Source organism: Onthophagus taurus, chromosome 5 (assembly GCF_036711975.1).
Source record: "Onthophagus taurus isolate NC chromosome 5, IU_Otau_3.0, whole genome shotgun sequence".
NCBI classification, from domain to species: domain Eukaryota; kingdom Metazoa; phylum Arthropoda; class Insecta; order Coleoptera; family Scarabaeidae; genus Onthophagus; species Onthophagus taurus.
In genome coordinates this window covers 447,681-465,922 of record NC_091970.1, presented here as the reverse complement: position 1 = coordinate 465,922, position 18,242 = coordinate 447,681, and the positions used below count along the sequence as shown (strand labels likewise).

Here is an 18,242-nt window from a genome sequence, read left to right as displayed (position 1 = left end):
TAAGGAATGAGACTTATTTTAAATTAAAGCTCAAAGCTTTCTCTTTAAAATTATGTATAATAATTGTTAGGTTGGATTGGAAAAATATTGAGAAAAAAAATGTTGAAATAAAACTTACATTTTCGTATAACCTAAAAATGTCAAAAAAAATGCTAATTTAAAAATTCCTGGAAGCCGTATTTATTGAAATTAAGTAATGAGATTTATTCTAAATTAAAGCTCAAAGCTTTCTCTTTAAAATAATGTATAATAATTGTTAGGTTGGATTTGAAAAATATTGAGAAAAAAAATGTTGAAACAAAACTTACATTTTCGTATAACCTAAAAATGTCAAAAAAGATGCTAATTTAAAAATTCCTGGAAGCCGTATTTATTGAAATTAAGGAATGAGACTTATTCTAAATTAAAGCTCAAAGCTTTCTCTTTAAAATGATGTATAATAATTGTTAGGTTGGATTGGAAAAATATTGAGAAAAAAAATGTTGAAACAAAACTTACATTTTCGTATAACCTAAAAATGTCAAAAAAGATGCTAATTTAAAAATTCCTGGAATCCGTATTTATTGAAATTAAGGAATGAGACTTATTCTAAATTAAAGCTCAAAGCTTTCTCTTTAAAATGGTGTATAGTAAGTGATAGGTTGGATTGGAAAAATATTGAGAAAAAAAATGTTGAAACAAAACTTACATATTCGTATAACCTAAAAATGTCAAAAAAGATGCTAATTTAAAAATTCCTGGAAGCCGTATTTATTGAAATTAAGGAATGAGACTTATTTTAAATTAAAGCTCAAAGCTTTCTCTTTAAAATGATGTATAATAATTGTTAGGTTGGATTGGAAAAATGTTGAGAAAAAAAATGTTGAAACAAAACTTACATTTTCGTATAACCTAAAAATGTCAAAAAAGATGCTAATTTAAAAATTCCTGGAAGCTGTATTTATTGAAATTAAGGAATGAGACTTATTCTAAATTAAAGCTCAAAGCTTTCTCTTTAAAATGGTGTATAGTAAGTGATAGGTTGGATTGGAAAAATATTGAGAAAAAAAATGTTGAAACAAAACTTACATATTCGTATAACCTAAAAATGTCAAAAAAGATGCTAATTTAAAAATTCCTGGAAGCCGTATTTATTGAAATTAAGGAATGAGACTTATTCTAAATTAAAGCTCAAAGCTTTCTCTTTAAAATGGTGTATAGTAGTTGTTAGGTTGGATTGGAAAAATATAAAAAAAAAATGTTGAAACAAAACTTACATTTTCGTATAACCTAAAAATGTCAAAAAAGATGCTAATTTAAAAATTCCTGGAATCCGTATTTATTGAAATTAAGGAATGAAACTTATTCTAAATTAAAGCTTAAAGCTTTCTCTTTAAAATGATGTATAATAATTGTTAGGTTGGATTGGAAAAATGTTGAGAAAAAAAATGTTGAAACAAAACTTACATTTTCGTATAACCTAAAAATGTCAAAAAAGATGCTAATTTAAAAATTCCTGGAAGCCGTATTTATTGAAATTAAGGAATGAGACTTATACTAAATTAAAGCTCAAAGCTTTCTCTTTAAAATGGTGTATAGTAATTGATAGGTTGGATTGGAAAAATATTGAGAAAAAAAATGACTTAAGTAGTCGCAAATATTGACAAATAAATTGTATTATCCCTCAGTTTTAGTTCACATTTCAATTACTATACAGGGTGTATTAGGCATTAGTAGACAAAAATTGAGGGGTTATAGGTCTCCTCTTTCTGAATAAAAAATTCTTATAACACAATGTCCCATTCTTTGTCCTTTTTAAGATATGATACGATAAAGTTAAGGGTTCACAACTTTAAGTACTACTGGTTAATGAATTATACTAAGCAGGCTTTGCTTTGCAATTTGTTTCTAGTTTTGTAACTTTGTTGTTTTTAATACAATAAACAAGTTTATTTATTAAAACCAAAATTTTTGTAAATTAAAGAGTGATAAAACAGAAGTAATAAATTTATTCGTATAAAATAAACAACTTCTAAAGAAATATCACAAAAATGACGTTTATGTGTCAAATTAAAGCTATATACATAAGCAAAGCCTGCTTAGTATAATTCTTTATACAGCAGTACTTAAACTTTCAAACCTTTAACTTTATCGTGTCATATCTTAAGAATGGCAAAGAATGAGACATTGTGTTATAAGAATTTTTTATTCACAAAAATGGGACCTATAACCCCTCAAATTTTTTCTACTCATACTTGATATATACAGGGTGTGTATATACAATATTTATGTTATTTAAACTAAAATGTGATGGTTCAACCAAAGTGGATAGATCCTTCTGAAATTTTGTATAGGCCCATAATTTCTCATTTTGAACAACTTTTCTTAATAAAATTTTTCCGTATCATGAACGAAAAGATTACTTTACCTAAACTAAAAATACTTTTCTTAATAATATTCTTAAACTTCTCTTCACACCAAGCAGGGCTTAATTCCTTAGCCTTGTAATAAATTTCAAAAATTTTGATGTCATCATACCTCTTGTAACATCTATTCTGGGACACACTGTATATATTTAAATTAAGTAAAGTTTTCTTTAATATAAATGCATTACGTTTCTAGTTCTAGGTCTAGTCTAGTGACGTCACGTATTAATCCGTTATATCGAGATTTTCCTGTATTATTATTATTAATTAATTAATTAATTAATGTTTATTTTAGCTTATCCAAACAATAAATCTAATTACGTAATCAATAAGATTGTTTAACTTAACAATAATTACCTGAAAGTCTCGTAATGATGCCTGTCCATATTTCCAATGAGAAAATCAAATACGGACATGTCCATTAGATCGTAAAGTCTTCTCCCTTTATCGTACGGTGGTATTTCGCGAACCAACGAGCAATAATTCGATTCGGTCTCCCATTGTGCCTTCCTCCTTTTGTGGTAAGATCTGCGCCACGGATGCCTCCAAACCTGTCGATATGAAGCACGACGTCGGAATAATATAATGGGTAATAATATAATCTTACCTTGCGCACGGCCATTTCTTTGGGCGGCAAAAACGTGGCGAAACTTCCCTCTAAACTATCCGGGTTGCCGCAAATCGCGTGGGAAGTGTCGCAATAATAAGTACATTTTCCGTGGAAACATAAATTGTCTGATGGCGAAACGAAGAAAGTTTTTAATAGTTCGCCGTCGGCTTTTTGATACAATTCGGTGGTCATGTTTAAAAGGCGACCTGTTACTGGCATTGCTCGTCGAAAACCAAGAAGTCTAAAACAAAAAATATTTGGTAAATATCTGGAAAGTCTAGGATGAGCCCAGTTTAATCGGGTGACAATAAATGTAGTATGGAATAAAGGTGTTCGTTAAATAATACTGAGACAAAGCAAAATGCCCGATTAAGCCGAGACGTTACAACATTGACAGATTGATGTAGCGCCTCGGCCGCAAGTGACCTTGGCGACGTTCTTGTAAAAGAAGGTCCGCCGATGATGTCTTTATGTACAGGGTGGTTAAAATTCGATGTCCGAATAGGCTAACTCGAAAACTATAAGAGTTAGAAGAAAATTAGATGATCTCGTTTTTCAAGAAACTGCTAATGCCGAAAACCTCATAGTGCTTTCGTCGTTTGACTAGTACCAACCCAACTCAAAAATAAAACCTAATTTTGATGTTTTTGATCATTTTCGATTGTAACTTATTAATTGTGCATGATGGAGAATTATTTTTTAAACAAAAAATGTTTAGAATTGACTCACAAGACGTATTGAATAAAGATATTTATTCCATCAATCAACATTACCAACCCAACGTAAGAGAAATAGAAATTTTGACGTTTTCATCAATTTTCTTTTATAACTCATTAATTATATGTGTTGGAAAAAAACTTTTCATACGAAAAAGATTTAGAATTAACCCGCAAAACATATCCATTAACTTATTTTATTCCATCGATCAGTAGTACCAACCCAATTCAAAAATAAAACCTAATTTTGATGTTTTTGATCATTTTCGGTTGTAACTTATTAATTGTGCATGATGGAGAATTATTTTTTAAACAAAAAATGTTTAGAATTGACTCACAAGACGTATTGAATAAAGATATTTATTCCATCAATCAACATTACCAACCCAACGTAAGAGAAATAAAAATTTTGACGTTTTCAACAATTTCTTTTATAACTCATTAATTATATCTGATAGAAAAAAAATTTTCATACAAAAAAGATTTAGAATTAATCCTTAAAACATATCCAATAAGTTATTTTATTCCATCGATCAGTAGTACCAACCCAACTCAAAAATAAAACCTAATTTTGATGTTTTTGATCATTTTCGGTTGTAACTTATTAATTGTGCATGATGGAGAATTATTTTTTAAACAAAAAATGTTTAGAATTGACTCATAAGACGTATTGAATAAAGATATTTATTCCATCAATCAGCATTACCAACCCAACGTAAGAGAAATAGAAATTTTGACGTTTTCATCAATTTTCTTTTGTAGCTCATTAATTATATGTGTTGGAAAAAAACTTTTCATACGAAAAAGATTTAGAATTAACCCGCAAAACATATCCATTAACTTATTTTATTCCATCGATCAGTAGTACCAACCCAATTCAAAAATAAAACCTAATTTTGATGTTTTTGATCATTTTCGGTTGTAACTTATTAATTGTGCATGATGGAGAATTATTTTTTAAACAAAAAATGTTTAGAATTGACTCACAAGACGTATTGAATAAAGATATTTATTCCATCAATCAGCATTACCAACCCAACGTAAGAGAAATAGAAATTTTGACGTTTTCATCAATTTTCTTTTATAACTCATTAATTATATGTGTTGGAAAAAAACTTTTCATACGAAAAAGATTTAGAATTAACCCGCAAAATATATCCATTAACTTATTTTATTCCATCGATCAGTAGTACCAACCCAACTCAAAAATAAAACCTAATTTTGATGTTTTTGATCATTTTCGGTTGTAACTTATTAATTGTGCATGATGGAGAATTATTTTTTAAACAAAAAATGTTTAGAATTGACTCACAAGACGTATTGAGTAAAGATATTTATTCCATCAATCAACATTACCAACCCAACGTAAGAGAAATAGAAATTTTGACGTTTTCATCAATTTTCTTTTGTAGCTCATTAATTATATGTGTTGGAAAAGAACTTTTCATACGAAAAAGATTTAGAATTAACCCGCAAAACATATCCATTAACTTATTTTATTCCATCGATCAGTAGTACCAACCCAACTCAAAAATAAAACCTAATTTTGATGTTTTTGATCATTTTCAGTTGTAACTTATTAATTGTGCATGATGGAGAATTATATTTTAAACAAAAAATGTTTAGAATTGACTTATAAGACGCATTGAATAAAGATATTTATTCCATCAATCAGCATTACCAACCCAACGTAAGAGAAATAGAAATTTTGACGTTTTCATCAATTTTCTTTTATAGCTCATTAATTATATGTGTTGGAAAAAAACTTTTCATACGAAAAAGATTTAGAATTAATCCGCAAAACATAGCCATTAACTTATTTTATTCCATCGATCAGTAGTACCAACCCAACTCAAAAATAAAACCTAATTTTGATGTTTTTGATCATTTTCGGTCGTAACTTATTAATTGTGCATGATGGAGAATTATTTTTTAAACAAAAAATGTTTAGAATTGATTCATAAGACGCATTGAATAAAGATATTTATTCCATCAATCAGCATTACCAACCCAACGTAAGAGAAATAGAAATTTTGACGTTTTCATCAATTTTCTTTTATAACTCATTAATTATATGTGTTGGAAAAAAACTTTTCATACGAAAAAGATTTAGAATTAACCCGCAAAATATATCCATTCACTTGTTTTATTCCATCGATCAGTAGTACCAACCCAACTCAAAAATAAAACCTAATTTTGATGTTTTTGATCATTTTCAGTTGTAACTTATTAATTGTGCATGATGGAGAATTATTTTTTAAACAAAAAATGTTTAGAATTGACTCATAAGACGTATTGAATTCCATCAATCAGCATTACCAACCCAACGTAAGAGAAATAGAAATTTTGACGTTTTCATCAATTTTTTTTTGTAGCTCATTAATTATATAATAATAATAATAATAATAATAATAAACAAGTTTATATACGATAGCGCTTTGAGGTTTTCGGCATTACTTTTCTTCTAACTCTTATAGTTTTCGAGTTAGCCTATTCGGACATCGAATTTGAACCACCCTGTACACCAAATTTCGTATGATTAAGTTCTGAATCTGTGTCGCTTGCAAACGAGGTCAAAATGTCTAAGTAAAAACCTTGGTTCTTATAAATGAACCTAGATACAACAATAACAGCTCTTGGGTTGAGTGAAAAATTGATTTCGAATGTAATGAAAAGATAATAATTAATTTTTTGTTTCTTGACGAAATTCGAAAAGGATAACTTTGGTTTGAATTCTTTCCGCCCGGAATGATTACAGAGAGCAAATCGCCGCCGAAACATTCAATTTGCGCTTGCAAGGGCGAAAGTTTTATGGGAACGCGAACTTCGGCCGCCTCCCCTTTTCCTTTTCTTTGTCAGCCCGCGTCTGGGTTTATCTCTTAAGTTCCCGAGGGGGCGGTTTGCCAAACTGCCGGACACGTTTATACGGGTCGACTTTTTTAACTTTAATCCACTTCGTTTGGGACCAAGTTTCCGCGGAAAAGAGAAATTGAAATATATTTATTTTCCTGTCGGTATACTTTTTTTTTCCTTCTTCGTTTACGCTTTGACAGATTTTAAATGTATTTATTAAAATCCTAAATATAAGTTGATGAATTAATAATATGGCTGGAATGAAATAAATAAGATAAAATAAGATAAGGAATAATTTATGAGTAAACTTGCGTATGTTATTTCTTTCGAGCCATAATATATTACGCCTGAAGGAGAAGCCGTACAATTTCGTTTTATTTTCTCGAAACAACTCCGTAAAAGCACAAAGGACCAACAACATTTTTACAATTCCGCTCTTACTACGTAATAATATTATTTTTTTGCGGCGCTTCCAAGTTCTAATTAGCAACGAAGCAGAAGTTTATAACGAATTTTTCATGGACACAAAAACCTTTACGCCCGTTTGTTTTATAAACATCATTTCTCTACACGGTTATGTGTTCAAGCAAGAAAATTAAACTTCAACCAAAAAAAAAACACATAATTATCTCTATAAATACCTGTCGAGATGAAAAGCAGCTATCTCCGCGTTGTGACGTTCGTAATCGGTGAAGTAGAAGTGATTCGGAAGGGTCTGTTGATCGCGTGGAAATCTGAAACAATTATTCAACCGGTTAAATCATCGTCCTAAACAAATATTTAAACAATTTCACATATAGTATGGCAATAAATCATTTTCCGCTCTTACAAATGCCATACGTAGTTTTAAAAAATAATTCTCCATCGTGCACAATTAATAAGTTACAACCGAAAATGATCAAAAACATCAAAATTAGGTTTTATTTTTGAGTTGGGTTGGTACTACTGATCGATGGAATAAAATAAGTTAATGGATATGTTTTGCGGGTTAATTCTAAATCTTTTTCGTATGAAAAGCTTTTTTCCAACACATATAATTAATGAGTTATAAAAGAAAATTGATGAAAACGTCAAAATTTCTATTTCTCTTACGTTGGGTTGGTAATGCTAATTGATGGAATAAATATCTTTATTCAATGCGTCTTGTGAGTCAATTCTAAACATTTTTTGTTTAAAAAATAATTCTCCATCGTGCACAATTAATAAGTTACAACCGAAAATGATCAAAAACATCAAAATTAGGTTTTATTTTTGAGTTGGGTTGGTACTACTGATCGATGGAATAAAATAAGTTAATGGATATGTTTTGCGGGTTAATTCTAAATCTTTTTCGTATGAAAAGCTTTTTTCCAACACATATAATTAATGAGTTATAAAAGAAAATTGATGAAAACGTCAAAATTTCTATTTCTCTTACGTTGGGTTGGTAATGCTAATTGATGGAATAAATATCTTTATTCAATGCGTCTTGTGAGTCAATTCTAAACATTTTTTGTTTAAAAAATAATTCTCCATCGTGCACAATTAATAAGTTACAACCGAAAATGATCAAAAACATCAAAATTAGGTTTTATTTTTGAGTTGGGTTGGTACTACTGATCGATGGAATAAAATAAGTTAATGGATATGTTTTGCGGGTTAATTCTAAATCTTTTTCGTATGAAAAGCTTTTTTCCAACACATATAATTAATGAGTTATAAAAGAAAATTGATGAAAACGTCAAAATTTCTATTTCTCTTACGTTGGGTTGGTAATGCTAATTGATGGAATAAATATCTTTATTCAATGCGTCTTGTGAGTCAATTCTAAACATTTTTTGTTTAAAAAATAATTCTCCATCGTGCACAATTAATAAGTTACAACCGAAAATGATCAAAAACATCAAAATTAGGTTTTATTTTTGAGTTGGGTTGGTACTACTGATCGATGGAATAAAATAAGTTAATGGATATGTTTTGCGGGTTAATTCTAAATCTTTTTCGTATGAAAAGCTTTTTTCCAACACATATAATTAATGAGTTATAAAAGAAAATTGATGAAAACGTCAAAATTTCTATTTCTCTTACGTTGGGTTGGTAATGCTAATTGATGGAATAAATATCTTTATTCAATGCGTCTTGTGAGTCAATTCTAAACATTTTTTGTTTAAAAAATAATTCTCCATCGTGCACAATTAATAAGTTACAACCGAAAATGATCAAAAACATCAAAATTAGGTTTTATTTTTGAGTTGGGTTGGTACTACTGATCGATGGAATAAAATAAGTTAATGGATATGTTTTGCGGGTTAATTCTAAATCTTTTTCGTATGAAAAGCTTTTTTCCAACACATATAATTAATGAGTTATAAAAGAAAATTGATGAAAACGTCAAAATTTCTATTTCTCTTACGTTGGGTTGGTAATGCTAATTGATGGAATAAATATCTTTATTCAATGCGTCTTGTGAGTCAATTCTAAACATTTTTTGTTTAAAAAATAATTCTCCATCGTGCACAATTAATAAGTTACAACCGAAAATGATCAAAAACATCAAAATTAGGTTTTATTTTTGAGTTGGGTTGGTACTACTGATCGATGGAATAAAATAAGTTAATGGATATGTTTTGCGGGTTAATTCTAAATCTTTTTCGTATGAAAAGCTTTTTTCCAACACATATAATTAATGAGTTATAAAAGAAAATTGATGAAAACGTCAAAATTTCTATTTCTCTTACGTTGGGTTGGTAATGCTAATTGATGGAATAAATATCTTTATTCAATGCGTCTTGTGAGTCAATTCTAAACATTTTTTGTTTAAAAAATAATTCTCCATCGTGCACAATTAATAAGTTACAACCGAAAATGATCAAAAACATCAAAATTAGGTTTTATTTTTGAGTTGGGTTGGTACTACTGATCGATGGAATAAAATAAGTTAATGGATATGTTTTGCGGGTTAATTCTAAATCTTTTTCGTATGAAAAGTTTTTTTCCAACACATATAATTAATGAGTTATAAAAGAAAATTGATGAAAACATCACAATTTCTATTTCTCTTACGTTAGGTTGGTAATGCTGATTGATGGAATAAATATCTTTATTCAATGCGTCTTATGAGTCAATTCTAAACATTTTTTGTTTAAAAAATAATTCTCCATCATGCACAATTAATAAGTTACAACCGAAAATGATCAAAAACATCAAAATTAGGTTTTATTTTTGAGTTGGGTTGGTACTACTGATCGGTGGAATAAAATAAGTTAATGGATATGTTTTGCGGGTTAATTCTAAATCTTTTTCGTATGAAAAGTTTTTTTCCAACATATATAATTAATGAGTTAATAAAAGAAAATTGATGAAAACGTCACAATTTCTATTTCTCTTACGTTGGGTTGGTAATGCTGATTGATGGAATAAATATCTTTATTCAATGCGTCTTATGAGTCAATTCTAAACATTTTTTGTTTAAAAAATAATTCTCCATCATGCACAATTAATAAGTTACAACCGAAAATGATCAAAAACATCAAAATTAGGTTTTATTTTTGAGTTGGGTTGGTACTACTGATCGGTGGAATAAAATAAGTTAATGGATATGTTTTGCGGGTTAATTCTAAATCTTTTTCGTATGAAAAGTTTTTTTCCAACACATATAATTAATGAGCTATAAAAGAAAATTGATGAAAACATCACAATTTCTATTTCTCTTACGTTGAGTTGGTAATGCTGATTGATGGAATAAATATCTTTATTCAATGCGTCTTATGAGTCAATTCTAAACATTTTTTGTTTAAAAAATAATTCTCCATCATGCACAATTAATAAGTTACAACCGAAAATGATCAAAAACATCAAAATTAGGTTTTATTTTTGAGTTGGGTTGGTACTACTGATCGATGGAATAAAATAACTTATTGGCTATGTTTTAAGGATTAATTCTAAATCTTTTTCGTATGAAAAGTTTTTTTCCAACACATATAATTAATGAGTTATAAAAGAAAATTGATGAAAACGTCAAAATTTCTATTTCTCTTACGTTGGGTTGGTAATGCTGATTGATGGAATAAATATCTTTATTCAATGCGTCTTATGAGTCAATTCTAAACATTTTTTGTTTAAAAAATAATTCTCCATCATGCACAATTAATAAGTTACAACCGAAAATGATCAAAAACATCAAAATTAGGTTTTATTTTTGAGTTGGGTTGGTACTACTGATCGATGGAATAAAATAAGTTAATGGATATGTTTTGCGGGTTAATTCTAAATCTTTTTCGTATGAAAAGTTTTTTTCCAACACATATAATTAATGAGCTATAAAAGAAAATTGATGAAAACGTCAAAATTTCTATTTCTCTTACGTTGGGTTGGTAATGCTGATTGATGGAATAAATATCTCTATTCAATACGTCTTGTGAGTCAATTCTAAACATTTTTTGTTTAAAAAATAATTCTCCATCATGCACAATTAATAAGTTACAACCGAAAATGATCAAAAACATCAAAATTAGGTTTTATTTTTGAGTTGGGTTGGTACTACTGATCGATGGAATAAAATAAGTTAATGGATATGTTTTGCGGGTTAATTCTAAATCTTTTTCGTATGAAAAGTTTTTTTCCAACACATATAATTATTGAGCTATAAAAGAAAATTGATGAAAACATCACAATTTCTATTTCTCTTACGTTAGGTTGGTAATGCTGATTGATGGAATAAATATCTTTATTCAATGCGTTTTACGAGTCAATTCTAAACATTTTTTGTTAAAAAAATAATTCTCCATCATGCACAATTAATAAGTTACAACCGAAAATGATCAAAAACATCAAAATTAGGTTTTATTTTTGAGTTGGGTTGGTATTACTGATCGATGGAATAAAATAAGTTAATGGATATGTTTTGCGGGTTAATTCTAAATCTTTTTCGTATGAAAAGCTTTTTTCCAACATATATAATTAATGAGTTAATAAAAGAAAATTGATGAAAACATCACAATTTCTATTTCTCTTACGTTAGGTTGGTAATGCTGATTGATGGAATAAATATCTTTATTCAATGCGTCTTATGAGTCAATTCTAAACATTTTTTGTTTAAAAAATAATTCTCCATCGTGCACAATTAATAAGTTACAACCGAAAATGATCAAAAACATCAAAATTAGGTTTTATTTTTGAGTTGGGTTGGTACTACTGCTCGATGGAATAAAATAAGTTAATGGATATGTTTTGCGGGTTAATTCTAAATCTTTTTCGTATGAAAAGTTTTTTTCCAACACATATAATTAATGAGCTATAAAAGAAAATTGATGAAAACGTCAAAATTTCTATTTCTCTTACGTTGGGTTGGTAATGCTGATTGATGGAATAAATATCTTTATTCAATGCGTCTTATGAGTCAATTCTAAACATTTTTTGTTTAAAAAATAATTCTCCATCGTGCACAATTAATAAGTTACAACCGAAAATGATCAAAAACATCAAAATTAGGTTTTATTTTTGAGTTGGGTTGGTACTACTGATCGATGGAATAAAATAAGTTAATGGATATGTTTTGCGGGTTAATTCTAAATCTTTTTCGTTTGAAAAGTTTTTTTCCAACACATATAATTAATGAGCTATAAAAGAAAATTGATGAAAACGTCAAAATTTCTATTTCTCTTACGTTGGGTTGGTAATGCTGATTGATGGAATAAATATCTTTATGCAATACGTCTTATAGTGTTAGTTCTAGTTTCAGTTATTAGTCAAATCTTTGAAGAATTCTTGAGGAATCAGGAAGAACCAGAAAATTTTAAAAATAATTTTTAAAGTTGCAATTGAACAAAAAATTCTTATATATCCTCATATATTATTCCTTTATTGTGATATAACTTCGTTCTACATCGCTTCCTTTTATTGCAAGGCAAGCAAAATTTTCCAACGCTAACGTAAGTGCCCCAAAAACTTTTCGGTCCAACTTCTCCCAGTTTCCCAACCACCCTCATAAATTAATTTTTTAAAGATTTATCACCGCCGGAAAGTTTAGGCGTTTCCAGACGACAGATTTATACATTTCGAGATGACGGAAACTAGTCGAACACACCCTCCAAAAGTAACCGAGAACCTAATTAGTTTATAACGTTCAGAGATTTTTTTCTGTCAAAGTTCAAAACACGATACGAAAAATGCGAATTTAACACGCGCGGACTCGGAAAATGGTAGAAATAAAGTGGAAAACGGTATCTGAAAAGTAATTTAGGAGACAATGGATGGGAACTTGCAATAAAAAACCGTGAACCGTCTTTTATTAAAAATCTGTGTGAAACAAGAAAAGGAGAATGAATGTATTTTCCTTTTTTTTTTTTTTGAGATTGTTTATTACTGGTTTAAAAAAAATTGTTTCATTCAAGTATCTAATATTGTTTAGTTGAATCGCATCGTAAAATGACGGTTGATTTTTATCTACCATAGCATACCGCAGGAGCGAATTTCAAGTTTCATAATGTCCCCGAAGGGGCGCAATCTCCTCCTTCACGTTTCCGGTCTGGCTCACTTTAGGTTTTGCCTTGGACAATACGATGATACTTCCAGATTGCGCTTCCTTGGCTCGGTTTTTACACTACGTAAAGCTATCTTTTCCACTTTACTAGAAACGAATTTTCAAGTAGAATCAACTCAAATAAAATAAAATCAAAAAGATTTTACATTTTCGTTTTAAATCTTATATCTTCGAAGTCGCATTTCTTCTAAGAAGCTGCAGCTACTTTCTATAGATAATTGGCATTTTTCCTGATGGTAAAAGTCTTAAATTTTCTTGCAGTTTAAAGTTTGGAAAGATCTCGAGCATCAAATTCACGAGAACTTTAAAAATTTGGCAATGAAATAAAAAGGTTTCCTAAAGTCAAATAGGCTGCAGAATATTTTGTTGTAGAACATATTGCTGTATTCATCGCAAATCGAATCTGTGGGAGTCTCTCATCCCATGTTGTGTGATCATTTCCCACTAAGATAGAAAATTGTGGTTTTAAATCACGGTTTTTTCTTTCTATTGGGTTTGCTTCAGGATGATATACAGGATTCAAAGTCTGCTTGACATCTAGTACATCTAGTGTGTCCTGCAGTCGCATCATCATGCATCGTCTCTGCATTGTGATGGCACTACGTATTGTGCTTCTTCTTCGTCCGATTCTGGAGAATAACGATATAGAACTCCATTGTTCATTAAATAACCTTTTCCAGTCCAGTGAATGTAGTCTTCATTTGTAGGAACAGTTTCAAAGAACTTGACAATCTTATCCAACTCTGGATCTGCTAATTATAATTTTAAATAAGTCTCATTCCTTAATTTCAATAAATACGGCTTCCAGGAATTTTTAAATTAGCATCTTTTTTGACACTCTTAGGTTATACGAAAATGTAAGTTTTATTTCAATTTTTTTTTTCTCTATATTTTTCCGATCCAACCCAACAATTATTATACATCATTTTAAAGAGAAAGCTTTGAGCTTTGATTTAAAATAACTTTCATTCTTTAATTTCAATAAATACGGCTTCCAGGAATTTTTAAATTAGCATCTTTTTTGACACTTTTAGGTTATTCGAAAATGTAAGTTTTGTTTCAACATTTTTTTTCTCTATATTTTTCCAATCTAACCCAACAATTATTATACATCATTTTAAAGAGAAAGCTTTAAGCTTTAATTTAAAATAAGTTTCATTCTTTAATTTCAATAAATACGACTTCCAGGAATTTTTAAATTAGCATCTTTTTTGACATTTTTAGGTTATACCAAAATGTAAGTTTAATTTCAAGATTTTTTTTCTCAATATTTTTCTAATCCAACCCAACAATTATTATACATCATTTTAAAGAGAAACCTTTGAGCTTTAATTTAGAACAAGTCTCATTCCTTAATTTCAATAAATACGACTTCCAGGAATTTTTAAATTAGCATCTTTTTTGACATTTTTAGGTTATACTAAAATGTAAGTTTAATTTCAACATTTTTTTTCTCAATATTTTTCCAATCCAACCCAACAATTATTATACATCATTTTAAAGAGAAAGCTTTAAGCTTTAATTTAGAATAAGTCTCATTCCTTAATTTCAATAAATATGACTTCCAGGAATTTTTAAATTAGCATCTTTTTTGACACTCTTAGGTTATACGAAAATGTAAGTTTTATTTCAACTTTTTTTTTCTCTATATTTTTCCAATCCAACCCAACAATTATTATACATCATTTTAAAGAGAAAGCTTTGAGCTTTAATTTAAAATAAGTTTCATTCCTTAATTTCAATAAATACGGCTTCCAGGAATTTTTAAATTAGCATCTTTTTTGACATTGTTAGGTTATACGAAAATGTAAGTTTTATTTCAACTTTTTTTTTCTCTATATTTTTCCAATCCAACCCAACAGTTATTATACATCATTTTAAAGAGAAAGCTTTGAGCTTTGATTTAAAATAAGTTTCATTCTTTAATTTCAATAAATACGGCTTCCAGGAATTTTTAAATTAGCATCTTTTTTGACACTCTTAGGTTATACGAAAATGTAAGTTTTATTTCAACTTTTTTTTTCTCTATATTTTTCCAATCCAACCCAACAATTATTATACATCATTTTAAAGAGAAAGCTTTGAGCTTTAATTTAAAATAAGTTTCATTCCTTAATTTCAATAAATACGGCTTCCAGGAATTTTTAAATTAGCATCTTTTTTGACATTTTTAGGTTATACCAAAATGTAAGTTTAATTTCAACATTTTTTTTCTCAATATTTTTCCAATCCAACCCAACAATTATTATACATCATTTTAAAGAGAAAGCTTTGAGCTTTAATTTAAAATAAGTCTCATTCCTTAATTTCAATAAATACGACTTCCAGGAATTTCTAAATTGGCATCTTTTTTGACACTTTTAATTTATACGAAAATGTAAGATTAATTTCAACATTTTTTTTCTCAATATTTTTCTAATCCAACCCAACAATTATTATACATCATTTTAAAGAGAAAGCTTTAAGCTTTAATTTAGAACAAGTCTCATTCCTTAATTTCAATAAATACGACTTCCAGGAATTTTTAAATTAACATCTTTTTTGACACTCTTAGGTTATACGAAAATGTAAGATTAATTTCAACATTTTTTTTCTCAATATTTTTCCAATCCAACCCAACAATTATTATACATCATTTTAAAGAGAAAGCTTTAAGCTTTAATTTAGAACAAGTCTCATTCCTTAATTTCAATAAATACGGCTTCCAGGAATTTCTAAATTGGCATCTTTTTTGACACTTTTAATTTATACGAAAATGTAAGTTTAATTTCAAAATTTTTTTTCTCTATATTTTTCCAATCCAACCCAACAATTATTATACATCATTTTAAAGAGAAAGCTTTGAGCTTTGATTTAAAATAAGTTTCATTCTTTAATTTCAATAAACACGGCTTCCAGGAATTTTTAAATTAGCATCTTTTTTGACATTTAGACTATGCGAATTTTGCATATTTTAGGCATTTACTGAGTGTATTTTGATAGCGTTTTAATTCTGTCACAAAATTTCAAAATGTTTGACTTCTTGGGACACAAAGGGTTAAGATTGAACGGTGCTGAGGTGAGCAAACTCTTCAGCTATCCTCTGAGAGTCATCCCACGTCCAAGAAGCGTTCTTTTTCATCAAATTCGTTAAAGGTTTTGCGACGTTTGCAAATTCAGGTATAAACTTTCGATACCATGCACAAGTCTGTACAAAGGAAACTAGGTGCTTCAAATTTCTTGGCTCAGGCTGGGCTCACGGGGTTGTAAAAGCTGTTTTGTCTCTATCGCACTCACTTGGTGAGTAATCGTACATTTCCGTCTTTCTTTGGGACTAGAACCACCATTAATTTGGTTCCTCTCAATGACAATGCAATGTTCGGCATAAGGGGTAAAGCCTCCCCCTCGTTTGAACACCGGAGTATTTGCAAGACGGTAAAAGTCTTTAGCCAAAAGAAATTTTTTTGCAGTTTAAAGTTTGGCCAGATCTCGAGCATCAAATTCACGAGAACTTTAAAAATTTGGCAATGAAATAAAAATGTTTCCTAAAGTCAAAATTTTAGTTTTTATTGGAACTTTATTGTGTTCTGCTTGGTTACTAAATGTGCATAATGACCCACAGAACACGATGAGTATTCGTAATCTTAATTTGGCAATGGAAAAAGAAAATTAAGCGTTTTTGAGAATGTTGCTTCTAAACTACATATTGAAAAAGTAACTTTAAATAATAATCGTCTTCATAACCTTTCATTTGACTAAAAACCAAGGTATTAAATGTCAAGAAAGTTTCTCGTTTCATCTTTCCTTGGTACACAGGTCGTCCGCTCTCGATCCCCAGGCATTAATCTCTCCGGTTCTAATAGGATCGTGAGCGAGATAAACATCCGAAATGAATTTTTTCCCGAGTCCCACTTGGGTATTCACCTTAGGATACAGTTCCTCCTTCCACCATTACGTAGGAGGACTCCTCGGGTAATCTAACACTTGATTTAACGTGACATCCCAACGGAGATCGGCACCGGAAGGGGCGAGATATGCAAATGTCGAACTGCTCTACTACAAAAATCTCAGCACGTGTACGAATCTTGATTCCTTTTAATACGTTTTTCATGATAAATTTGATTCTATTAAATTAATCGATTTATTTTAACAAGTCAAACAATAATAGAGCGCTAATCGCCGGTTAATCTAACGTAAATATTGACTGTTCTCTTCGTCGCCGGTGCTTGGCAAGCGTGTACCTGTTTAGTTAATCAATTTCCTCCCAACCCCACAGCTCAGGTTCAGGCTTAGACTCGTTTCAAGCGAGTGAAACAATTTGGTGGTGGTAAGCGGGCGTTCTCGTGTTGAGGAACAATAGTACCTTACCTATTAACAAGACAAACGGGGCACTTCGCGATAACCGGATAACAATCGATGTGATATTCCCCGTTAATTACACACAGTATAAATTGTGCGTCGACGTTTCCATCGCTTTAGTCCGTTACTAATTCCGGAAATGTTTGCGGCAAGGATTTCCGGTATTACGGATAGAGACATTTAAGTGACAGCCCGAAATCTCTTCCAACCCTCAAAAACCCACGTTGTTGTAATTACATTTTCCACCCCTACTACCACCCCCCTACGGGGCTTCTAGAAGCTCGTTTATATGTTTATTTATAAAAAAAAAGAAAATATAGTAAAACTTCAATATAACCGATTAGATAGTTGACTCGATATACAGGGTGGTTCAAATTCGATGTCCGAATTATTTAAACTTATTTTATTCCATCGATCAGTAGTACCAACCCAACTCAAAAATAAAACCTAATTTTGATGTTTTTGATCATTTTTGGTTGTAACTTATTAATTGTGCATGATGGAGAATTATTTTTTAAACAAAAAATGTTTAGAATTGACTCACAAGACGCATTGAATAAAGATATTTATTCCATCAATCAGCATTACCAACCCAACGTAAGAGAAATAGAAATTTTGACGTTTTCATCAATTTTCTTTTATAACTAATTAATTATATGTGTTGGAAAAAAACTTTTCATACGAAAAAGATTTAGAATTAACCCGCAAAACATATCCATTAGCTTATTTTATTCCATCGATCAGTAGTACCAACCAAACTCAAAAATAAAACCTAATTTTGATGTTTTTGATCATTTTCG

At 29.5% G+C, this 18,242-nt stretch overlaps 1 protein-coding gene across 1 annotated transcript in view; it reads right to left on the bottom strand.

The window, feature by feature from the left end:
- Nucleotides 1–18,242, bottom strand: part of LOC111421518 (extracellular serine/threonine protein CG31145) — a 161,378-nt gene that overhangs the window by 20,088 nt on the left and 123,048 nt on the right. The window contains exons 5-7 of the mRNA XM_071196137.1: nucleotides 7,226–7,318; nucleotides 3,013–3,256; nucleotides 2,763–2,956 (exon numbers count right to left, since the gene is read on the bottom strand). Of these exons, the coding sequence (XP_071052238.1) occupies nucleotides 2,763–2,956; nucleotides 3,013–3,256; nucleotides 7,226–7,318 (531 nt within the window). The remainder of the gene's footprint in view (nucleotides 1–2,762; nucleotides 2,957–3,012; nucleotides 3,257–7,225; nucleotides 7,319–18,242) is intronic.